General features: G+C 39.0%; 1 protein-coding gene across 1 annotated transcript; it reads left to right on the top strand.

Annotated features, from left to right (window-relative positions):
- Positions 1–343: 343 nt before the first annotated feature.
- RIPK2 (receptor-interacting serine-threonine kinase 2) lies at positions 344–16,848 on the top strand. Its single transcript, XM_010183214.1, has 11 exons — positions 344–531; positions 2,553–2,706; positions 3,879–4,034; positions 6,866–7,023; positions 8,211–8,260; positions 8,617–8,778; positions 11,938–12,023; positions 12,206–12,295; positions 12,854–12,959; positions 15,004–15,183; positions 16,313–16,848. Exons 1-11 carry the CDS (start codon positions 344–346, stop codon positions 16,636–16,638), a joined length of 1,656 nt encoding a protein of 551 aa, XP_010181516.1. The 3' UTR covers positions 16,639–16,848.
- The last annotated feature ends 9,064 nt before the right edge of the window (positions 16,849–25,912 follow it).

Here is a 25,912-nt window from a genome sequence, read left to right as displayed (position 1 = left end):
CCCCGCTTCCTCTGAAGGAAGAGGCTGCAGGGAGAAGGTGTTGGGCCGGCCACCGCGCTCCCCCGGCTCCCGCCTCCCCGCAAGACCTCATGACGGCGGCTCCGCCTTCTCCAGCCCGGGGGCGTGGGAGGCTGTTTTCCGCGGGGAAGGGAAGTCATTCCTCCGTGAGGCTGAAGGAGGAGCGGGCTACCGGCAGACAGGAGAGGAGGCGGGCCCGGGAAGGCGGGAGGCGGGGAAGGAAGGGGAGAGGACCGGCGCTCCGGGCTCAGCTGCGCCCGGCGGTGAAACGGCGCGGACACCCCCGGCAACACGGAGCTCCGTTCCCCGGCATCGGAGTGAGAGGATGAGCGGTGAGGATGGCGGAGGCCGGGCCGGCGCCATTTGCTACGCCCTTCCCTCCATCCCCTCCAACAAACTCCCGGACTTGCGTTTTATCAGCCGTGGAGCTTACGGTACCGTCTCCACCGCCCGCCACGCTGACTGGAGGGTCCCGGTAGCCCTCAAATGCTTGCAGGGACCGCTGCTAGACAGGTAACGGGGAGGGGGGCCGCCCGGACGGGGCATCGCAGCGGGGGAGAGGAGTAGTTTACCGCTTTTGAAGGGGTTTTTTTCTTCTGCAGTGCGCACCTTGGTCCCTTCTCAAGGTGGGATTTGCGCAGTTCGGCTTTTTTCTTCCTAGATCTCACAGTACTGAGAGAAGCTAATTTAAAATAATAGGCTTCAAGGCCCCCCATGTACAACTGATATTATCCATTAGCTCTTCAACTTGTAGCAGTTATGTACCTTATTTTCCTGGGGCCCAGGTGACAGCATGTTTATTGCAGGTGCTGTCACTCTATGTAAGGGCACAGTAGATTCATAGAATCACAGAACGGTTTGGGTTGGAAGAGACCTTAAAGATCAGCCAGTCCAACCTCCCTGCCGTGGGCAGGGACACTTCCCCTTAGACCAGGCTCCTCAAAGCCCTGTCCAACCTGGTCTTGCAACTTGTTGCAACTCATTTCCCACTGCAGCTGAATCCCATGCAGATGTGCCTCACAGTCTGGGAAAACCCCTAGCTTTTTCTGGAGAGAGGGAAGAAGAGAGAGAGTTGTGTCACTTGTCCTGTGCTTTTCTTGAAGGCTGCCTTTTTACTTTTGTCATTTCCTAGAGGTTCCTATAATAGAAGCCTTTTTCCACCACATAGATAAGGACCAACAATTGCCTTTAATTTCATATCCATCTAAATTCAAAGTTTTCCTGTCGTAAAAGCAGCGACCTTTAGTACTCCGGGCTTCTTCTTTTCCCCATACACTCTTGATGGCCTTTTCTTTGTGAGGGCTAGATCTACAAACGATGTAGATCTACATCGATGGGTCCAGACCAACATGAGCTCTGCAGAGTGTGCCCTGAGCTTGATGGACGCAAGCCAGCTCTCACCCAGAAGTGATGTAGCCACATTAACAAGGTGCTGTGCTGATCAAATCATGATGAGCATAGCTCTGGCTTTTACACAGCTGTGCCCCAGCACAGCTGTATGGCTTTTGAATCACACTGGTTCACATACCATAGGATCAGCCTTAGATGTCCTGTAAAACTCCTGTATTTGGATACCTAGTCACATACTTGGACCTGTACCAGTCTCCACTGGTATAAAATCTAAGTCTTTTTGTCTTAGAATTACCCTTCATGGTCCAAGTATCCTTACTGTGAGCAAACTTTTTTTTTAACAAGAACATTTGAGATATAAGGTATACCAAAAAGTTTTATTGTTTTTACAAATAGAAGTATACTCATTCTTAAATAAAACTTGAGCTTCCCGAATCCACATGCTGCAGGGTCTGAATCTGTAAAAATGCATCAAATTCACATTTATGGGGAAGTTTGTTATAACAGAGAGCATTCACACAGACAAATTCAGGTGTCCAAACCTCATGGGGCTGGTCCCTTCCTGCTTCCTGTGCAACCAGGGATTGTTCTTTCCGGAGGCTGACTCAAAGCAAAGGCCTGATCTGAGGGAACAGCTTATATGAAAACAAAACATAGTTGGTCATTCCTTTCGCTTCAGAAACTGAAAGTGCATTCCTTTAACCCATATTATTTTAGTGCATGTCAGTGTCCACTGAATTTAAATGGTTGGAGAATTGCAAATATTAAAATCACTACTCTATAGGAGATTCTACGTGAAAACTCATGGTTTGAAGATGGACAGTAAAACAGGACAAATGTAGTTAGTTTTTACCATTATAATTACATAGGACAGTGAAAAGTTGGAGTTCTGACTGTGTCCTTATTTACTGGAAACATGGATGAAATGTGTGATGGAAGTAGAGAGATTTGTGTGGTACAACAAAAGTGAGGAAACTGTCCTGTATTTGTATTTGCAGATTCTCATTTGATTACAATATTTTGTTATCAAAACAGCATAGTAGGAAACAACTGGGGAAAAGGAGTGGTACTGCATATAGGTACATAATTTTTTCAAGAGACCGTAGTGAATCCAACATTTGCTTTGCATTTCCTAGTATTGGTATGGTAACATTTTTTTGTTTGTTTCTCTTATTTTCTTTAAGTGATAGAAACCACCTTCTAAAAGAAGCAGAGATACTACACAAAGCCAGGTTTAGTTACATTTTGCCAATATTGGGAATTTGCAATGAGCCTGAATTTCTGGGGATAGTAACAGAATACATGACAAATGGGTCATTAAACCAGCTCTTACATGGGGTAAGTGTACTTAAAGTCTTTCAATGCAATCCCTGGTTATTTCAAATAGATTATGATTTCCATACTTAAGGGAAGTAGTATAGTATAGTGTATTATAATAATATTTAAAATTAAAGGACTGTCATTATCACTGGTAAATATTGATGCTCAGATAGACTTTCTGTATCCCCAAAAGACCACCAAACTCTGCAGAATTCAGTTTTATTAGATTTTTTCCTTTAGTGTCATCACCTATAACTGGCTTCATGATTAATTATTATATACAATCACTTTTAAAATCTCTGTTATTCTCTAATTAGAACTCAAAATACTTTAGCGTGGGTGTCAGAATTTTTGCCAATGTAAATACCACGCAAAGATGCGGCTTTTTTCCTGAATCTGACTCCTTATTTGAAATAAAAATAAAGATTGTTTACTTTAATTTAATAGAAGTCACGTATTGCTAATCTAAACTGATATGGATATTTCTACCAGATCTTACTCTCTGAAGCAAATTCTCCTGTGCTGCTCCTGTTAGCTTGGTCTGAGCATCCTGTGTTGCCACTGAAAAGCTACTGCAGTTGTGTCTGAACAGCACTGAAGTCTTGTCTGTACCTGTAATCGGTACATATCTCCTGACTTAGAGAGCTCAGGTGTGTGTTTTTATAAAGGCATTAATGTCAATGGCAATTGACATTGTCCATTAAGTGTCAATTAAGATTTCAGTTGAATTTTACTGTCTTTTTCTTGGTGTACTAATACTTGTAAAGGTAGTATTTTGTGCTTGGTTTCACCACAGTTTTTTTTTTCCTAACGTCAGTTGAAGATGTGATTCTTGGCTTCCTTTATGTAGTATTTACAATCTGTGGGTTGCAAGTTTCACAGAGGAGTTCATCTGTAATTCATATTTCCATATGGATGAGTAATGTCCTACATGATGTATACCAGTCATGAACTATTACATGAACTAGGGAAAAGAAACAGTACACGGCATGATTAGCATTTATATGTCTGTTTTAACAGATATACAGTCTTAATGTTCAGTTACAGTTTTTTAAGAAGTTCATGTAATGTATATTTTAAAAGATTACTGCATGCCCAAGTCACTTTCTTCTTATTATGAAAGTCTTTGTGTTGTGCTGTTAGATCAGAGCATAGGGTTATATTCTGGTTTTGTGGTTTTATCTTGGCAGAAAGATGTATATCCTGACATTCCCTGGTGCCTGAGATTCCGCATTCTTTATGAAATTGCTTTGGGAGTAAATTATTTGCACAATATGAATCCTCCGTTGCTGCACCATGACTTGAAAACCCAAAATATTTTGCTGGATGATGAGTTTCATGTCAAGGTAGAGTTACTTAATTCTTCTGTTATTCAGCATCCAGAATGAGCAAACATGTTTTAGTTATTGTAGAGGAAGAGTGAGGATGTGACCATACAGAGGGGACATAATTGTATGCCAGATGTTTTCTTCTGTCCTTGCAGACAGTTTTATGAACTTCTTTTGAAAACTCTGCTTTGCTCATGTTTGGATTTGATCCATCTGAAAAGACCAGAAAGCCAGAACTGGGGCTGTTTGTGCTGTAGCAGTAGCTGATGCTTTCATATGGCAACCTGCCAAGGGTAGCTACCCTTGGCTTTTCTGAGGAGAAAATAGGAAGTGTTCCTGTCTGAGGAGCTCTGACAAGGTAGTTCTGGAGGACAGTACAGCCAAATTCAAACATTAATACCCCATTTGATACTTACCATACAACATGTTCATATACATGTTCTGTTAATATAGTACAACTTGTAGTACATGTAAAATGTAACTGCAAAATCTGAACATGTTGGAAGATGGCTTTTCTGAAGTTCCTTAGAGCAAGCAAACACACATAGAAAAGTAATATTAGTTTAAAACTTTAATTCTGCCTTTTAAAATATCACTGCCATTTTGTGAAAAGAGACTGAAAGTACTTCTGACAAAACGGTTAGGTGCTTCCGTAACTGCAAGAGCTGGGTTTGTTATTCTAAAAGATCCTGGTTTTAAAATTGCTAGAACATATTATCCAAGTAAATGAAAAATAAGAGATATTTTGAACTTCATTTATACTTGAATAGTGAATGCTTCAGTTGTTACTATAAGACGAATCTTTCTGTGAATCCTTTGAGCCGAGATCAAAGATCCAGTGCTGATTTCTCCTTTCTCCATTGCAAAGGCATTTTTCTTGGCAGCAAGGCGCCTAGCACAGCTTTGTCTCCGCTCATGCCCTCGGCAGGTCATACCTCCTCCCGCTCAGTTGTGCTGGTATTGCCATCCCTCGAGCTTCCTGATAAACCTGATTGAGGAACTTGCCCAAGTAATATTTTTATCCACTCATCTTTTAATCCATAGCAGCACTGGTGTGGTCTAGTGCTCTGCCTGACCACAGCTAAACAGTTGCTTTGCTGGAGCAGTTGAAGGGAAAAGGTTAACACTTGCACACCTCCCCTGCCTCCTGTAAGGAGTCTTTGGAAGACTGTCCTTAGGGGTTTTAAGTGTTTTTTGTTGGTAAAGTAAGAGTCTCTAAATTAGGACAGCTGGCAGGAAGTGCAAGGAAGGTTTTCATGTGTGTCAAATAGAAGAAGTATTGTGTATGTATAAAAGTAACACCATTCATAGAATAATTCTGGCTGTCCCAGATCCCCTGAATGACCAAGACAATGTGACCAGTTACAATGAGGAAGGCTTGAAAAAAGCAACCAAAATAAGGTTATTTTTCACTGTGGATTTTGACTGTATGCTCTCCAGAAAGCTCAATTGTGTTATCTTAGTTGCCACAGTGCTTGCACAAGCATCTTTGTTGAAAATGTTTTTGCTCTTATGGAGATGCTGGATGAGTGCAGGGATCACAGCTGGCTGCTTATCTTGTATGCCAGACACTCACAAGATAAATACACAGTACAGGTGTATTCTGCTGGCTGTTTGTTTCCCTACCCATAACCTAGTCCAACATCTTGCTCTCAGGCTTATGGATGTCTGGGAACCTAAACTGAAGTAATTAATTCTTTATGTAGGATCATAGAATGGTTCAGGTTGGAAATTACCTTGAAGATTATCTGGTTCCAACCCACCTGCCATGGGCAGGGACATCTCCCACCAGATCAGGTTGCTCAAAACCCTGTCAAATCTGGCCTTGAACACTTCCAGGGAGGGGGCATCCACGGCTTCCCTGGGCAACCTGTGCCAGTGTCTCTCCACCCTCACAATAAAGAATTTCTTCCTAATATCTAGTCTAAATCTACCCTCTTTCTGTTTAAAGCCATTACCCCTCATTCTGTCACTACCTGCCCTTGTAAAAAGTCTCTCCTCAGCTTTTCTGTATGACCCCTTTGGGTATTGGAAGACTGCTATAGTGCCCCCGCTGGAGCCTTCTCTTCTCCAGGCTGAACAGCCCCAACTGTCTCAGCCTGTCTTCATACGGGAGATGCTCCAGCCTTCTGATCATTTTTGTGGCCCACCTCTGGACCCACTTCAACAGCTCAGTGTCCTTGGTTTGGGAGCCCCAGAGCTGGACACAGTACTCCAGGTGGGGTCTCATGAGAGCAGAGATGTAGATGTACTGCAGACTGTAGGAAGGGACAAGGCTCCAGAGTGCACAGTAAAGAAAACATTCAGCAACTTTTTGCAGCGCAGAATTTCATAATACCAAATTTATTAATTCAAGTTTAATATTTCCTAGTTTTGGGGGTGAGGTGAAGTGCCCTAAAGTTTTTCTGAGTGAGCAAGTGTCTTGGGATATCTGCAGGATAAGTTGTGTAGAGCTATTATGATTTATATTAAATTTGTGTTTTTCTCACAACCAAGGAGCTAGAAGTACTCATTGGCTTTTTGTCTGCTTGCTTTTAACCAAAGATAGTGATTTTCTTCACACAGAACAGATTTCCATAGTAGATTCCCCAGCCATAGAGTATATGAATCCTTCCTTAAAAGAACAACAGGATAGGGCAGTGCTGTAGGGATAGCATGAGTCATGACCTGGGAATGCTTTCTGAACTGTCGCTGGTGTTTGCTGTTGCTGGGACAACTGCATACTTTCTGTGTGTCAGGTTAAGGAGTTCTAGTGATCCGTTCTTCCTGGCATATTTCAGGAATTTCTAACAATGACCAGCAGATAAATTGAGTTTTTCTTCTCAGAACAACTGATTTGTCCTTTGCAGATCGCAGATTTTGGCATGTCAAAGTGGCGTGTCATATCCATGTCACAATCACGCAGTGAAACCTCTTTGCCAGAAGGAGGGACGATTATCTACATGCCACCTGAAGATTACAATCCCAGTCAGAAGACCCGTGCAAGTGTAAAACATGATATCTACAGGTAACTCATGTTGATCTCAAGTAAATCTGAATCTCTTCACAATCTGAATTCAAATTTGATTTACTGAACTTAGACTTTAATGTATTTTCAGCAATTTTATTATTTTCAGAACTGTCATAAGTGTATAAGCAAAATGTGTCAGGATAGATAGAATTGAGTGGTAGCTAGATTTGATAATCTGCTTCTTTAGGAAACACTGTAACAAATGTAATGCTCCAAAAGTTAAGCTAGAACTACAGAAACAGCTAGAGGAGACTGGTTTCTATAAATGAGTGTACACACAGAGACAATGTAGGGAGGGGAAAAATAGTTCACACCATTATCTCAGTGCACATACCCTTGTAATTTGTGAACATTAACTAACATAATTTGAGAATGTACTCGGGGGAATGAAGAAAACTTATTTTTGGAAAGGGATTAGGAAAAACCAGGGTGATGGGATTAGAGGAAGTATTTAGAGAGATCTCCTTAAGGAATAACTTATTTTATGAAAATTCAGGTAGATTTTCAGTTGGTTCTGAGTAGCAAGATTATTAGAATAGGAAGTAATAGTAGTGTAGTGGAGACCTATATAACAACATGGCAATTGCTTTTAGGATATTTGAGTTACAGTTAGCTACTCTGAAAAGGCTTGGAGAGCTCAAAGGTTACTTGAGTGATCGTGGAAGGAATTGTCATGTGTAAATGGAGACTGGGGAGGCATGAAGAGGAGCTTCACTCTGACAAAGTCCGTCTCTCTGTACTCTACCACCTTTACCTCAGCTGTCTTTGACAGGGTTGTATTTTGATGGGAGATGACACAGTATTGCAGTTAGGACAGTTAGGACAGAGCCATTTAGACTCTGCGGCTCCCTTGAATTTGTGTACTGAGTTTTAAACTGCATGGATGCAATTCACAACTTATTAGTAGAACAGAGCTAATACAGATTTGGAATATGAGTTTATATGCCATGTACCTTTTCTGTACTTAATATTATTAACCAGTTCTAGCTGAAGTCACTGGTTAAAATTCCTGCTAGTTTTCATATATTCAGGTCATCATTGTAATTAGCTATAGGCAGTCCTCTGTGTGCATGCGGGATCATTTTAGCAAAATGTTTTTATTAAAATGTAAAACTGAGCACATGAGGTTATTAAGTGTTGGTAATCTGAAATAATATCTTCTATACTTTTTATACTTTTAACAGTTATGCAATTATTATGTGGGAAGTTATGTCAAGGAAGCAGCCATTTGAAGGTAAGGCCGTGTCTTCCTTTAATTATTTTTCTAGCCCTATGTAAAGGCTAAACCTCAGACTTGGGTACCTGGGGTTTTCATTTTAGGGGTCACTTCTTAATGATTCAACTTGTAAGTTTGCTGAAGAATACCTAACTTACTTTTCAAATTAGACTTTTTTCTGTGTTTTGTTTGTTTGTTTGTTTATTACAGTGTTCCCTGATAAATCAAAAATACATTTTTTTTTCTTAAAAAAGAAACATAACCTTATTTTGGTGAACTATAAGTACTACATCTGCAAACTAAATTATTCTTCCTATAGTAAGCTATTTATATTGCATATATTTCTAATGAGTGCACGATGTCTATTTTGACAGAAGTTATAAACCCCTTGCAGATAATGTATAGTGTGTCACAAGGACAGCGACTAGACCTAAGTGAAGAAAGTTTATCAATGGAAATTCCTCATCGAGCGCTCATCATAAGATTGATAGGAAGTGGATGGGCACAAAACCCAGATGAAAGACCATCGTTCTTAAGTGAGTTTACCTTGCATAACGAGAAAAGATTTTTAAATTGCCAGATTTCTGTTGAACATGTTACTTACAGAGCAAGGTTGTAGTCACAGACTGGAAATGGTAAAGATGTCAAGAGATTCATGTGCTCAGTCTTGTTGCGTATGATGAGGCGCTTGTCTGGTTCCACCATGTCTGTAAAACAGACTGTTACAAATGGAATTATGTGTGTGCCATAAAACCAAGTTATTAGTTGGAGTCTTTTGCTTTTCTCATCTCTAATTTACCTGTAAAAAAGCAGCATGCTTTGTTTAACTACTTGCACTTATTTTTTTGTGTTTCTTATTGAAGGCAACTATTTTTTTTTAAGAAGGGGGTGATAATGACGCATATAATGAGTACTGTGGGATTTATGAGCAAGTCAGCAAACACACCAACAAATCTTTGCACGTCAGATAAGCTATAGTGACTTCACCTTGTGTTTGCATCTCAGTATAAATCTTTTTCACTGATTTTATTTTTGACTGTTTCATCTCCCAGATCAAGCAGGAACTGGTTGAACCCATGCACTTATGTTTTTCTTTCCATCTTTCCTTTGTTCAGCTGTTTGTTCACGAGACCAAATATAGGTACTTTGAGCCTCTCTTTCAATGGATTCCAGAATTTAAAGAATAAGACTGAAGTGTGAGTTTGTAGATAAGAAAGTAGCATAGTATGGACTGGAAGAGTTTTGCTTTGATTTTTACAAACCTGTATTTGTCACACTTAACCGACATGATGATGTATGTTGAGTCCAGATTTATAAACCATAACAATTTGTCCTTAATGCTTGATTTTGTGGTGACTTTTGGCTCTTTTTTTAGCCATCATGTAATGGTAGTTCCAACAAAATTGGCAGAAAGTGATTACCTGCTTTCAGCTGTGATATTTGCTCTTGCAAGCGTTGCTGTGGTCACACACGTTGGGGTAGTGAAGCTGACAGTGGTTCCTGCAGCTGCTGTGCTATGCTTGTTTAATTTGCATGTACTTTAAAAACTTCCTCTCTCCCTCCTTTAGAAAACATGATCCTAATTGTGTAAGGAAAGCTGAATCGCCTTGGAAATGCAAAAATGTAGACTAAGTTACTGGAAGTATTCAAATGTACAGCAGTACAAAGAGCTCCGGCTTAAATAATTTTATATTTTAAATTTCTCACTGGTTAGACTGAAGATGCAATGACTTAAACCTGAAATACTAAGGGGTTTCAGTTGGTTCTGGTAGGTTTTGGTTTTAGGGTTTGTTTTGTTTGTGGTTGGTTTTTTTTTTAATGTTACTAGCAGAGAGGTTCACAATCTTAATGTTTCATTTGTAGCTTTGGTGAACAGTAGTTTGTTTATTATTTTGAAAACCTTTATAAGCGTGCTTGCTTTGAACTGGAAAGTGTTAGAAAGTTGTTGTTTAGGTAGCCTGGAAAGAAATGTTCATAACTTCATTTTTTTGTATCAGTTTGGCAGAGGATAAAAGGGGGTCACATCCAAACAATATGTCATGTTCAGTTTACAGACCAAAAAGAATTATGTGACCTTTTTTGAGGCATTCTTATTTTGGCATTAAGAATATTTGGAAAGTCAGGTTGTTTTGGCATGAGTCTGGTTTGTACAATTGTCAATTGTGGAATTATTTTTTTTTCCAAGGAAGGAAACATATCTATTAATAATTTTTTTTAATAAAAAAGAATAGACATAATTTTATTTCCATACCTATTCTTGTTTTCCTGTGTCAGTTAACTGAAACAAAATAGCCATCAAAGTCTGTGGTCACACTGTGGGGATAATTACCTTAGATAGGTACTAAAGCATGAGCTTACTTGGGTTCTTAGTACCACGTCTGAAGACATGCATTGCTTTTTCCTCTGCTTTACTGTCATAAAAAGAAAGAAGAAGTTGCAAAACTGTTGCAAAATTAAAGGAAGTAAAGCTCACTGATAGGGAAATTTTGCAATTACCATAGCACAGGGGGGAAATACCAAAACACCCCAAACCCCTTTTTGTTAAATAATCTTTAAATAGAAAGGCTCGGTTAACCTGTCTGTTCCTATTACAAAGAAGGGATAGAGACTACCTATCACCATGTTTCTGCATGTACTTGGAATGTATATCTACAATTTAATTATCAGCAAAAATGAACAGTTCTGGTATTTCAGTGTGGAAAATGAAGTGCCAGACCTGTAAAACTCTGGTTTAGCTGGTGTAAGAAAATCAGAATCTCAGTATTGAGTGTATGTCTTGAAGATGGTAGTGGGAAAAAAGTTAAAATGAGAGAACTGTGGTAAAATTACAGTAAAAAATAAAAACATGTTAATAAGGATGCAGTGTGATGAATTGTTAATATGGTAAATGAGTTTTGCCAAATCAATGGAGCTGATGGAAATGCAGTAGAGTTGTGATATGCCGTCATCCTTTCCTGAAGTTTTGTGGTAGTTGAGCAGAGTTTCAAAGAGACATTTTTATAATGCAGTCATCTCAAAGTTTGAAATACTTAGTTTTGTCAGCCTTTCAGCATTGGAAAGCAAGGGAACGTAGCACAGGTCACCACTTGCTTATTGGAATGTCATGTGCCTCCCTGTGGGAGCAGATGACTGTAGCCTCTCTGACTTACTGCCTTTGGGGAGCATGCAGACACTGTCGTTTGGGTTTGCTGGTTGTAATAAGTCAGTGACTTCACTGTTGCCATCTTCCCTGGCTCTGCCTCACAACATCCAATCTGGATATTGCCGTGGTGGGAGTTGGTTGGTTTCTTTTTCTCATATAAATCTTCACAACTCTGCTGAAGTGGGAAGATGGCAACCCACTCTGAGGTTTTGTGCTGTTTGGTCCCACTTAGCAAACCAGGTTTCTTGGGTCTACCTTGAAACATAGCAAACCCACCAATCTCTGCATTCCAGGAACGCAAGTCTGGCATGGTCCTGGGTTTATTTTGATACAGAGTGCTGAGGTGGCCAGATCAGGACAGGGTTTATTTTGGTGATGTGAAACTGTTATGATTGTAACAGGTGAAAGGAAGAAACTTCTGTTTAGCAGCTTAAGTAGTCTAATATGTATCAATAGACAAATTACTTTTGTAAATGTTAGACAGTAGCTTTAGCAAAAGGAAAACTTAATTTCCTCCTTAAATCATTCAACAAAGTACTCTTTCTTTGTTTAGAATGTTTGATAGACCTTGAGCCAGTGCTGCGAACATTTGATGAAATAGCTATGCTGGAAGCAGTAATTCTGTTAAAGAGATCAAAGGTAAGTGGGTTTTCTTACAGTCATGAGTTGATCAAATAAGTTGGTAACTCTTGCTTGCTAAAAGAGATGTAATTTCCTTTGTCATTTGTCTAATTTTGTATCTGGCTGAAGCATGTGTTTGTATAGAGCTGTCATCTTGTCTTATAGCAGAAATTTAATACAGGTAAATATGTCTCTTCCAGTCACAATATGAATCACGATGTATTTACAAGAGTAGAAATAAAGCAGATGTGGAGCAGATATCTCTAAATATACCTCTGAATCCCCAAGAGGTAAATATTTTACATATTGCATTTGGTATGTTGGCATTACTAAAGGTCCCGAGAGCTTGAAAGGGAGATTATCTTAGTAAGCTAGTAACTGATCTGCAGTTTATTTTCCTATGTAGTTAGGAAGGTGTAATATGTACTAGTTGAGCTGGGGTGTAACAAATGGTGAGGATAGTAAAGGGTGGGTAAGCAGAAATAAGAAGGGCGTGTTTGGTATATCCTCTCAATGTGGCAAAACCATCTCGTCAAGGAGGAATGCAGCACACGATGTCTGTAACTTGTAAGAGATTGTATTTTGATTCTTATGCTGCTTCTTTTGAGTCTTAATAATAGTTATACTTGTATATAAAACTGCTGTCAGCTTTGGAAAAACAAGGCTTTTTTAGGTTTGGGGTTTTTTTAGGATTACGTACATTTCTTCTGGTTTACTGTATATTAATTATGCTATCCATTGAGTATTTAGATAGTAAGGAAAAGACAGTGATAGGAAAGTACTCTGTAAAAATTACAACTTCGTATTTATTTAATGTGCATTTTCATTATACTACTGAATCATTTCAGGAAACGTATTCTGCCTCCATACAATGTGATGCACTTCCGCTTCGGAGCATCTCTCCAGATATATCAAGTCTCAAGTCTGTTCCCAAGTGTAATATCCTCTCAACAGGTAGAGACATTCATGACTTCACATAAATTTAAGTTGTCATCACAGTTTTTCACTCTCACTGTAACATTGCTTTTGCATAGTAGATAGTTGGAACTCCATTTATGTCAGAAAAGAGTTGTGTTTCGTAAACTTTGGCTTGGCTTTGGCTGAAAAAAATGAGTATTTCAGCTCTGATTTTCTCTTCCAGTTTATACTTGCACTTGTTCTTGGGCATTGCTTTAAGCTTAAATAGCTCTTTCCCCCTTTTATTTCTGATACAGAGAGTACTCCTTTAATACACTTTCTTTTGCTACACAAACAGGATACACTCTATTGAAGTCCATCTATAAAATAAGTTGCTTTATTTTCTTGGTATCCTACTAGTCTTCCCTGTGTATATTCTAACTTAAGTCATTGAACTAAGGCTACCAGACATCTGTACTTTGTTTTGGAAAAGAAGTGCCACAAGTATTTTCTGCCTGAAATAAGAACTTCACTTGATATACCTTAAAATTTAATTTTACTTTCTCACAAGATCCTTTCTTACACAATAATCTGCCTAGGGTTTTTTTTTGTCATCTCAATTCCAAAACAGTAGCCCCAGCTTAAAGCAGAAAGTCTAGATCTCATGGTTTTGCCACCAAATTTCCACTTTTATTACTGTAGTCTTCTAGGTCAACTAGGTTCTTTCTGAGTAATCCAGGTCAACTCATTCTTTCTGAATAACTTTTACAAATTCCATTAGCATGTTTCTACTTTTTATGCTATGGTCATTGGTCAAGTTCATTCTCCTGTACTAGTATAATCCCAGTAGTTTTGTCTCTAACGCTATTAAAGATCCGTGTGTGTCTAGAGATCTATAACAATCTATGCCAGCAGAGCTGTTTAAAATCCTGTTCTAAAATGATCTTTCACTCACACCAGTTGTCTCCTAATCCTTTCTCATTCATGCAGTAGATGCGCTCTGCTGCTTCACACTATATAGCTCTGCCTTGTTTATTTTGTCTCTCTTTAATGAAATTAAATTAAATGCTAGTTTCTATGGGTTCTAGTCTACCATTTTTTAAATAATGAGAGTGTCATTTCTTTCACATTTTCCTATTCCTGCCTCTTGTACTTCTAGCCATATTCTTCCACAGGTCAACACTGATCTAGGAATACACCTTCACATACCAAATTGGATGGGTATCTGTAAATCCTGAGCTGTCCAGGGGGCTACCTGTTCTTGCTGTGTCTTTAGATGTTCATCTGAATTCTTACATCCACATCTCTGGTCCTTAGTTAACAGCTCTGAAGCTTTTTAACAAGTGACACTATGAAAGTCTGTAATGAAAACTGTATACAGAAATAGGCCCTGTAGTTGGTTTCTCATCAGCTATATGTCGTCTCTTCTTTGAGTCATTCCTACTGCTGCTTTCATATCCATCATCTTTTTCTGCCATTAAAAAATCCTAAAAATATAAACTATTAAGCTTTCCACCTAATAAAACCCCTTTTTTATCTTTTCTTTGCAAACATTTACATGAAGCTTTCTTGCAGTCATATGCTGTTTGATGCACTACCAAAAGCTTCCTTTGACTTCCCACCGGATGCCACCATTGGTCTTCATGTTCTTTCCTTCCACTTGAATCTTTGTTTCAGTCTTTCTGCCTTTTGTTACACTGCGAAACTTCATCAAAATAAATTAGTCATCTTTCATGCTGTCTCCTAGCTGCCTCCTCAAACACTTGAAGGAGTTATGTTGTTCTTCCAGTCCGTACAAAAATTTTTATGTCCAATGGAGATTTTTTAAACCTCACATCTACTAGATTTATTCTCAGTGTTCTTTTAAAATAAAACAAGACCCCTAAACCCATGGTCAAGCCCTGGTAAAGATAAGGAACATTCATGTACGCAGAACGTGAGTGTTAAGAAATGATGTGTTGTATTTCAAGTTAATTTAGGTTGTTTATGATTTGTTTTATGGTATTGCTCTAAATGGTCTCTGCTGTCTGTATTTTATTTGAGCATAGGATTAATGCAACTTTTTTAATGCTCCTTTTTTTCCTCCTTTTTTTTTTTTAAGATGCAAATTCTGGGGATCTACACTCTCTCAGCAGTCAGAGCACGGATGAAAATATGTCTGTAACTCAGAGCGCCAAACTTCTTGTGCATTCATGCAGTTATTTTCCCTCATCTGACAAGAGTATTTCAGATGCCTCAAATTCTTCACCATGTATGCTGCGGTCATCGCCAGTTCCTTCAGGTACAGCAAACAATTATTTAATTCCAAGATATACAGTAAGTGTCCTAGTATCAAATATATGCATGTATGAGCTGGAAACTGGACCTGTTGTTTCTGTAAAATGAAAACAAAGCATTCTACAAATAAAGAATGCAAGTAATTCCATCCCTGTAGCCTTTTATTACAAAGTAAGTAAAACCAGTGTAAAATGTGACATACATACCTGTAGCTCTTAGCTTTTCACTTTCCTTTTAAGCAAACTTAATTCTTGCTGTCTTGAGTCTTCTTTAACCCATTTCCTTTGCTCGTATTATTTCTCCTACTGCTGTAGCAGTGCAGCAATCCAGCAGAACAGGAATAAAAGTTAGCTTGGGCTTAACTCATCTTGTTGCCCATCACTCCTCCCCACTATTTAGGCCTCTCAATCTCAGTAATGGCAGGGCAAAGAGAAGCAACACCTGTGTCAGCATCTCACCTTCTGTGTTAGCTGACAGCCTCTTTCATGATATTCTTATGCATCAAATAACTGTTAAAACTGTGCTTCCAAAAAATGAAACTTTAACGCATGATGAGTTATTCTGATTTTTTTTTATGGTCCACACAATAACATGGACCTTTATAAACATTTGTAGCATCGTATCTCTTCTGGAAATACGAGAATCTGAAGCTTTTCACTATGTGAATCCTCAGCATGAGGAAAATACACAGGGTTGTTTTCAGTAAACTTCAATAAAAATCCTTCTGGAAAGTGAAGTTACCACCTCTCTCTTTTTAGTACTTTGCATACAGAGGCTGTAAAAGTCTCATCATTTGGAAACGCTCAGAATTAATCTGGACAAGACCTTGAGCAACCTGAGTTATCCTTGAAGCTTTGAGCAGGCCATTAGACCAGATGTGACCTCCTTGAAGGTTTCTTCCAAACTAAATTATTCTGTGATTCAGATAAAATAAATACTTTAACCACCAAATTTGACAAATTGGAACATTTTAAAATGAGAAATCTTAAAAGCATGTTTAGCAGTCTAGTGTATTTCTGACCAAAAACAGGTTTTAAACAGCTCTTCCTCAGCTTGTTGTTTGTTCCATGGCACTATTTATTGACAGACAGTTACAATACTTTTTTTTTTTTTTAAATCCTCTCCAATCTCAGATTTTGTTTTGGAAACCATGCAACAGAACATAGCTCATCAATGGATCCAAAGTAAGAGAGAAGAAATTATTGATCAGATGACTGAAGCATGTTTGAATCAGTCACTGGATGCTCTTCTATCAAGATTTTTACTCATGAAAGAAGACTATGAACTTATAAGCACCAAACCTACAAGGACATCAAAAGTCCGACAACTGCTTGATACCTCAGATAGCCAAGGAGAGGAATTTGCCAGAATTATAATACAAAAGTTGAAAGATAACAAACAGCTAGGACTTCAACCTTATCCAAACATTGTGTCTAATTCTCTAAGACTGCATCTTTAAATTTATTCTTTCTGTATGAAGCCATGTGAATATTTCTTATGACATGATACTTGTTTCTGTATAGTAGTTTTATATATGTACTGCTTTGTCTTTACTATGCCTTTATAAAGTCTCAGAAATCACACTGAGTTCATCGAGACTGCATTTGATGAGTTACCAATTAATCAGTTGGCTTGCAGTCATAAGGCCAAACAGTTGATACTTGTTGACTCTAGTCATAAAAGTATTTTGTTTATACATGACAAAGAAAAAACATTAAATGTTCCCTGTTTTACATATTTTCTGTTTATACATATCCCTTCCTTTTATCTTACCAGATTGAGAAAACCCATCTCAACTTAAGAGTATTGGTGTTTATTCCCTCCATCTGGTTTCTCCCATAGAGATGGAAAAAAATCTAGGTGCTCTACTTCTGGGCTTGTATACCGTGTGTATAATAAATTTTCTTTTTTCAGCTATACTGGTTACTCCTCACAAGATACTGGGGAAGAGCCGTAGGTGGGAGGAAGTTTACGTTGCATTTCTGCAGTATTTTTTATTATGTTTTGTTTTGGTTTTCCCATTCTGTTGCTAGGGCAAATGCTTCAGACCACTGCATAAGAAGAATATTGGTCCGAAGAGGAGCCTGAGGGCAAGGAGGACATTGTGCTGATCATCTTTGTTCTGCTAAGAACTGATACATTAGAAAGGGTGCAGCTACAGCCTTTTACATTATTTGGTTACACCTGCTTAAACTCCTATTGAAATCATAGTATGATGAGATCCACATACAGCTTATAAAAGGGAACCCTCAGTTAATACCTCTTTTACATTTCCTTTTATTAATGCCTCCTTCACCTTTGGCATCTGCCATAAATATATCTCATCTTATGTTGCTGGATCAAACCTCTAATTCAATTTTATTTTTAGCATTTACATGACAAGCAGTAGTTCAGGTCTACAAGCATGTGCTGCCCTGCCAGGCTGGAAGTGATGTGCACGGGTCTTTCCTGCCATGACCTGCCTTGACCTTCTCTGGATAACATCTCTGCCATTCTTTTTTGTCTGAAGGAAGGTGCTAACATGTTAAGGCACAAATGGGGCCACCTGAGAGGAAAAGGTATGTGGTATTTTTTTCAGCTCATTTCTGAAAGCCTTAATGACTTTACCTAGGTAGCTTAAAAACTAATAATAAAATTACTGGTTTTATTGTGTTGGAACACAGCACGGGCAAATGATTTTTACAAGCACTAATAAATAATTACAAATCCTGCTAACTCTATCTAAAAGCTGAAACTACTTAAACTGCCATATAAAAAGGAGCAGATAAATGAGAAATCCTAAGTAATGGCTGTTTGGAAACCTATGGAGATGTGAGATCTGCCCCATTTCAATGATTCAAGCTTCAGTGTGGGCATTATTAGTTACCAACAGCTTTATTTTTTCAATATCTGTCTTATCTTACTTTGTTAACTAAATCACAAGAATACAATGTATAATTTATTGGATAGAAAAGGATTTTGATTTTTTTTTTAAGTATGTTTTTGACATAAACTGGGAATTTGCATTTTATACTGCTTCTCTCTGAAGGCTGTAAAATTCAAACTAGATAGCTGAGACTATGACCACGGTGCAATGAATGGTTGTGCTTTTTGTGGAGCAGACCTGAAGATGTCTAACAGGGACAGGCTCTGTGGAAAGCTGCCAGCCTTGCCAGTGGGAGTTTGGTGTCAGAACTGTGTGCTTCACTGCAGGTCACATTTTAAGCCACACTTGTTCATTATTGGTAGTGCTTAAAGAAAGATTTGTGTCATGCAAGGTAGCAAAATAGCATTTCTTAGATGTGCGTCCAAAATTTATTGTGCATTAAGAGCTTTCCTGAATCATGGTTTTAGTAACTAGAAGAACATAGGCTTCTTTAGGGGTATCTTTTTGCGAGCTGTTACGTTGTTCTTGTAGCAGGGTTTGCATGAGTTGCAAACTTTGTAATTATTTTAAATTATGTGTAAGAAGTAAAAGCAGTCCTGCTATGTGTACAAAGCCTTGGCCTGCCAGGTGGCATCTGATGTCTCATGTCTGGAAGTCTGCATCTTCGTTCTCCTATTCCCGTGTCATTGAAATCAACCTTTCATTCTATTTGTCTTAGAGCAAATAGAACTGGAGTGCAGCACAGATGCCATGCTCTGAGCTCCACATGCTGTGCATTGTACATGATGATACGTGGCAGGCTGCTCTGAATTTGTGATTTCTGCAGTTGATCCTTCTCGCTGCTGCTGCTGCACCTTTGCTCTCGCTTGCCCCTGACATGTTCTACAGTGTGCCTGCTGCGGCTTTTCTGCCAGCACCCCATGAGCTGCTGTTCCCCAGAAGCCATGTAGATGGGTGGAGGAGCCCTGGGGAACAAGTGGGACAGATTTCAAAGCCATTCCAGGTGCTGTCAAGACAACTATGGTAGTAGTCCACCTGCCAGTCTTTTCACAGTGGAGGGGAAATGTTAGTTAGAAAAGATGAAGACCCACTGGTAGGACACTTGGCTGAGGGAAAAGAGTGTCCTGCTGCTTTGTGAAGTCTCCCTGCTGGCTCATGACTGTCATTTGAGAGCTGGCTTGGGGTCAGTTAATAAAGATAATGATAAATCTGGCTTATAGTCACATTCAAGAATGGTGCTGTCACGCTGCTGCAAACACTATGGGCTGCCCCTCTTCATGTGTCATCACCCAGAGGAGGAACAGCTGCAGGAAAAGTAATTTTCCACCCCCAGTCTTGAATATACATGCATCTGTAAGGCCGTGTGTCATTCTAGTCAAAGCCAAGCCCTCCAAGGAAACCCTGAGGTCACTCAATAGAAGAACTCAGTCCTATCTCCCTCTCTTTCCAGGGATACAGAAGAGGGGGTAAGGAGAAACCTTTGGCATAATATGGGGAAAGGTAGGTGGAGTCTGCATGCCTGATCCACACAGGGTGTGTGAAGGGCGTGTGGAGTTGACAGACATATGAGCCAATATATCAACGTCTGATGCTTCTTTTGTTCTTTAACTCCACTGTGCAAGAGGAACAGTTTCTGTGCATCTGGAGCACTCAGCACGGATTTTGACTGTGATAGCAAGCCCAGGGTTGGTGAGGACAGCCATGCACAACTTCTCTGTCAGGAAGCCCAAGTCTGGGGTGTCTGCTACAGATCTGTGGATGTGGCAGGTGGGACCCAGCTCTGTGGAAGAAAGGGTTGCAAGTGCTCAGGAAGACTAACATTTGAAAAGCTGGTTGGTTTCCCCGCCACCTTCCAATTCACAAAAGTGTTTTGTGCACTCCTCACTTCTTCATAGCAATTCCTAACAGATTTTTTAGCTTTTTTACTCCAAGATGTAATGCTGCTGATGTTTCAGAGCACTGTTCTTGCTGAGAATAAATGCTTTTCTCTGAATTGTAACAGCTCACTGAGACCCTTTTAAAACAGACACACAAAAACATCTTTTTGCATGTAGAATAAATCATAGAATCATAGAATGTATTGGGCTGGAAAGGACCTTTAAAGATCATCTGGTCCAACCCTGCTGTAGTAAGTAGGGACATGGCTATTAGGTCAGGTTGCTCAGAGCCCCATCAAGCCTGACCTTGAATATCTCCAGGGATGGGGCCTCCACCACCTCTCTGGACAACCTGTTCCAGTGATCTATCACCCTCATATTGAAGAACCTACATCTACCCTTTTCTAGTTTGAAACCATTAAAGCCCCTTGTCCTATTGCTACATGCCCTAGTGAACAGTTCTTACCCATGTACATGGGGAAAAATAGAAACATAGGACTATACATATTATTTTGCACTTGTTACCATCAGATTTAATGTGCCATTTTAGCACCTAGTCACTTAAGAGTGGCTGATCCTCAGTCACTGAAGCTCATGTTCTGCTCCCATACCTTGAGTTACCATGGTTAGTAGAGGCTCTTTAACATGGTCTGTGTGCTGTGCTCTGTCCTGTGTGAACTTTATGGGAAAGTAAGAATTTGACCAATAAAGAATTGACCAAGACAACACAAAGGCAGCCTTTTTCTGTCATTCAGACTCTTGCAGCTAATGGCAGAGTGTGTTTGGTAGTAGGTTTTTTTATCGAGATTAATTGTAAGTGCATCTGTTGTGGACAAGGCCTGCAGAAGCCTGTGCTGGCTGAGCCCTGAGAGGCAGGGGCAGAGGTAAGGAACCAGAGGAAGCAGAGAACTTGTCAGAGGTGCAGCTGAACTGTTTGCTGCATCTGAGCAATGGTATGAAGGAAGAGGGCTCTGGAAATAATTTAAGGACTCTTGTTTCCAGCACAGAGTATGAAAAGCCTTCCTGAGCAGTAATGGAAGCATAGGCAAGAAACCAGAAAATGTCACAGGCTTATTCAGGCAAGCATACCTCACTTTGCTGCTCCATAAGCAAATGTGTGTATGTCTAGCTGTAACAAACAGAAGAATTGCTATAAGCAGTAAGTTGGCACAGGAGAATTCTCACTGCAGAAGTGCTAGTCAAAATCTGAAAGACTGAAAGAATGAATGAGAAAAATATGTTACAAAGGAAGTCACATTCACTTCTTTACATTATACATCCTGCTTACTTAAAATGCAAGTATAATCTTCCTTTGCAAAGGAACTAGTTTTTGTGTTCAGAGAAGAAATGTTCAAGGAAGAAATGTTTTTCATGCACGCTACATGCTTTATGATTGCTCAATGCTGATTTATGTGCTGTTACTGTAAATTTGTGGGAAATGTCGAGTAGGATGTAACCATCAAGGTCAGACCAATAGTAATAAGGGAAGCATTAATGAAGAAAACATTTTGTTTCATGTTCCAACATGCAGCCTCTGCAGAATTAAAACAAAGAGCTGAGGCTGGCTCAGGAGCAGGATATATGAACAATGTAAAGGTGCTCTCCAGCTCTGATGATAGAGTTCCTCAGCATAGCACACAGTAAAAAAAAAAAAGCAGTATGGTGCCTCAGATCAGAAACACGACAAATTCAAGTTCAAATTTCAGAGTGAACGTAGTTATGCATTATTGAAAATAGGATTGAAGGCTTGGTCTTTAGGCTGTATTTTGCTAACATTGCCCTGACAGAAGAAAAAGATTTTAAGATGACAGAGGCCCTGATTAAAGAACGTGGCATTCAGCCTCTCTGCTCTTTCAGAAGAGAACAGCATCCCTGCAAAACAATTCTGTTGCCAAAATATTTCTTGATATATTATAATGTACGTAACCACAGACTTGCAGGCAGCTGGAATTGTGCAATTTTTCCAGGCAGACTGAGAGCTCTCTGGGATAAATAACTGTCCTTCATAGATAAAAATAAAGCAACTTGGAAGCTGTTTATTAAAAATACTTGTCATATACCTGCTTTTAATAGTGTTTTTAAAAAGCACAGCCATTGCTGTGTAAACATTAACAGTAGATCTGTCTCAATCTATCACAGAAAACATGTTTTTACGAGATGTTACTTTAGAAGGAAGAAATAGGAGGAGCACTGACTTACGATAGAAAGATCTGGGATGTTTTTAGGGATGTTTTTATTATTCCTTTGGGTCACTGTGGGTTACAGTATGGAACGTGCAACATGATGCAACTCTCCTGCTTGTTTTCCAGTTGGATTACTGAGGCTGATTGGAGGGATATCTATGTTTGAATTCAATTATTTTCCTTTCCTGTGTGGATCAGTAGTTCATTCTGATCAAGTCCTGCTGCCTCCACTCAGTCCAGTTACTTGACTCTTTATCTGCTGGATCAGCTTCTTCCCGATGCCCTCTGAAACATGAGTGCATCTCGCCTTGTCGTTCATGAAAAACAAAAATTGCATTCATTAACTTTTTGGTGCTCTTGCATTCATTAACTTTTTTCACTGCCCAAAAGACTTTATTTTCTGGAAGTTTACTTGTTTTAGTAGATATTGTGCTGTATACCATACTGGTGTTCCAAAAGTATTTCATAGACAGGACAACATATTGTTTCGGAAGACAAAGCTGAATATATTGGGTAAGTAGTTTCTTTCTTTACTTATTTTTTGTCTTAGATTTTTTTTAAAGCTAATTTAATTAAAATAAGATCTTAACACCAGATCAGCCTGTTTTATGTATCATCATAAATTATTAAAAAAGCCACAGATATATAATTCTCCATTTAAGAAAAATAACCGAGTTGATAAATATTTAACAATGTGTAGATTAAATGTAAAGAAAATGTATCAAAAAAAGAAAACAGAAAAAACATTAGGTTGTTTGAAATTAAATAATACCTATGATGTTCAATTAACTATCATTCGTTGCTAGTCTCCCTACTCTGAAAACTTTGTTTTGGCAAGTTATGCCATGAGAATAAACATCTTTCTGCAGAGTATTAGTAAAAAGTCTATTGTGTCTTTCTAAACAAGAAGGACTGCATTTGTTTCACATTAACAACTGGGAAAATGTTACTCTTGGTTTCAGTGACATATGGATGAAGGATTTTAATTTTTTTTTCCCTCCAAACCTTCCTTTTGTCTTATTTTTATGACAACTTTCTAAAGAATAGAGCGCAGCTGATATTTAAGTTGCCTGCTTCTGCCTGCTAATGACCTCAGTTGAAGTTGTTTGGAGAAACCACATTCCAGGAGAGCCTTGCATCTTCTTTCTTGAAAGCTCTCATTGATTTTAGTATTCATGCTACTGTAATAAAAATAGCAGCTAAAGGCAAGGCTAAACCAAGAGTGAGAGAAGCGGTTATACATATTAGTGTTAACTTACCCGTCCTGGTGAAACAGATGTGTGCTTATTTAGAGCAGCAGCTAGAGTCCCTATTCAATTACAGCAGCCTTTCTACTAAAGGAACCAAGCGTTATCACCTACCCTCTGGTAAGCTGCTACCTTCTCTTTTTAGTACCTTTCTTAGATTTGGGCTACAGTAGCTGCTCTCTCAAATATCTTCTGCAATTTGCTTTGGGGTGGGAATGGTGTGTGGGGGATAGAGCAAGTCTCTCCTCTGGGAAAACGAGCCTCTGACCACAGTAATGCAGTTGGAGCATGTGGAGCATTAATTCACTGGGTATTTTTATAAACATAAAATTTAAAAGCCTAAAGAAAATCTGCTTGTTTTCTACTGAGTGGGATAAATTTTCTTTAGAGGAGATCAAAGTGGATTTTTTGTTCTTGTTTCTTTTGTTGTTTTTATTATTATTCCTAAGTGTGTTTTATTTTATGCTGTTCACAATGCATAATCTTGTTTAGTTTGCTTGATCTTCTCTCACAGTGGAAAATATTCAACAGTATAATCTGCCATGAATGCTTCCTTTAAGACCTGTTGATGTTCCTGCTTAGGAACTTGCTTAGCAAGTGTTTTGGTCTACACATTTTTCGTCATGTTGAAAACTGCTGGCTCATCTGATTTCATGTTTCAATAACTATTAATATAAATGTATATGGTTAAGAGTTTATTTGTTTGTTTGTTTGTTTTTGTCAATCTGCTTTATGCAGGAAAAATTACCCAGAATGTACTTGGGGAAAATAAGAGATGGCCCATGAATTTTAAAATGGCTTTCTACACATATATTGATTTCTAATACAAACATAATTAAAACATTCTAGATATTCTTTTTAATCTCATTGTTAATGTCATTCATTTTTTAACTGAAACTAGAAAATATTGAAGTTTTATCAGTTTTATTGCTTGGTTTGACTTTCCTGTGTTCATTGATGGCATAGCAGACTTTAATTATTGAAAAATTATGTAGGAGTAGACAACAATTACCGAAAGAAAAGGCCATAAAATTAGCTGAAATAAGGAGGAAATTTGATGTCCAGCATATTCCAACATCTTTGATAGGAGATGACTTTCTAAATGCTCTCAGTTTCCAAGGGAATCTGCTGAAGGGAGTAATATTTGGTCTCTTAAGAGAGATCCTCTGTTTTAATTACTAGTATTTCTTGAATTAAAAGCTGAGAATTTCAAAATGTCCTAACAAATAGAGGCAGCTCAGTCCCTCTGGAAGTCTATGTGGGCAGTTCATAAGATGTCACACTTCCATAACCCTGACCAAGCCTTGCTTACTCATTTGGCAAAGCTTAATTACCTCCTGAAGAAGGAGGCAACCACTCATGAGGCAGTAGATCCCCGAAGGATGGGAAGTGTCTGAGAAAATCCTGCCCTGCCAAACCAGTCCTGCACTAATTTATGGAAGAACTTTCTTTTACTTCAACTTGGGTTTGCAAATACTATCGAGCTGTCCTTTCATCCTTCATTTTTTTGTGTGACTTCTTCTGGCAGTGGCCTGACTGGAAAACATGCTATTGAGAATTGCCTGTATATGGTGTTATTGTTTTCCTTAACTTCTAAGGTGTTTCCTCCTACAAGTTCCTTTCTGTTGCACTTTGTACCTGTCTATGCTCTCAAGGCATTCTGCTTACTCTCTGAGAAGAAAATTTTCCTCCATTTGTGAAGGGAGCCCCTAAGGACGAGCAAGACTTGCATGAAAAGAGGGTTCTGAAGCTCTGCACTAGAGCTGTACTCACTGACACAAGGCACAGGCAGGTGTTTGGAGCTGTTTGGTTTAGCCTGCTGTAGTCTCTGAGGCACAGTGGCATGTTGATGCCTGTCTGAATCTCTGATTTCCAGAGAGCAATAGCTCTTTCTGCTTGTCACAGTCCAGAGGGACCGAGAAAGCAGGGACCTTCCTTCATGTCAGGAACATTTTATGTCTTGCTCTTCAGACTTCATACACCAAGAGCTACTAAAACACCTGTACTTACTTTTTTTCCTGCCACAAAGTTTTATTTTTGCTGTAGGGTTAGCCTTTAAATACTCAACCACGCTAAAGCAGAATGCCAGAATGCAAAAAACCTCCCTTTTTTAATTACTGCATTAATTAAATCTTTCCATTCTCAGGAAGCCACTCTTAATTCCTCTCTGCTGGAGTATTTACTGTAAGGATAATACAGGATTTTCCAACTGAAAATGGCCTCCACCCTGCAAAAGTCAACTTGTTACAGTTCTGATGGTTGTTCCCAGTTTGTAAGCCCTCCCAGACCTTAGTACTGGCTCTTATTTGGATTATGTGCACCCTCAAAATGTGACCTACAGAGATGCCCAAGTGAGAGAGACCAGAATCATCCTTGAACAACTAGGACTCTTAGTTTAAACTTAAGCTTTTTTTTCTGCCAATTAGAGGCACAAGCAGCAGTGATGGTCACAGAAAGGGGACATGGTAGCATGAGATTTAAGTGACAGTGATGACAGTAAGGCAGGACTATGGGCCAGCTTTAGTAGGAACCAAATAGCAGACGTTATAAATGAGCGAAA

The sequence above is a fragment of the Mesitornis unicolor genome, unplaced genomic scaffold (assembly GCF_000695765.1).
Source record: "Mesitornis unicolor isolate BGI_N332 unplaced genomic scaffold, ASM69576v1 scaffold7144, whole genome shotgun sequence".
Classification (NCBI taxonomy): domain Eukaryota; kingdom Metazoa; phylum Chordata; class Aves; order Mesitornithiformes; family Mesitornithidae; genus Mesitornis; species Mesitornis unicolor.
This window is presented reverse-complemented; position numbering and strand designations above follow the sequence as displayed.

Excerpts from the sequence above, each read along its gene's own strand:
- RIPK2 (XM_010183214.1), top strand. The coding sequence starts at position 344 with ATGAGCGGTGAGGATGGCGGAGGCCGGGCCGGCGCCATTTGCTACGCC. Across the intron at positions 8,261-8,616 it reads AAGGAAGCAGCCATTTGAAG|AAGTTATAAACCCCTTGCAG; the intron begins GTAAGGCCGTGT and ends CTATTTTGACAG. Across the intron at positions 15,184-16,312 it reads GTCATCGCCAGTTCCTTCAG|ATTTTGTTTTGGAAACCATG; the intron begins GTACAGCAAACA and ends CTCCAATCTCAG.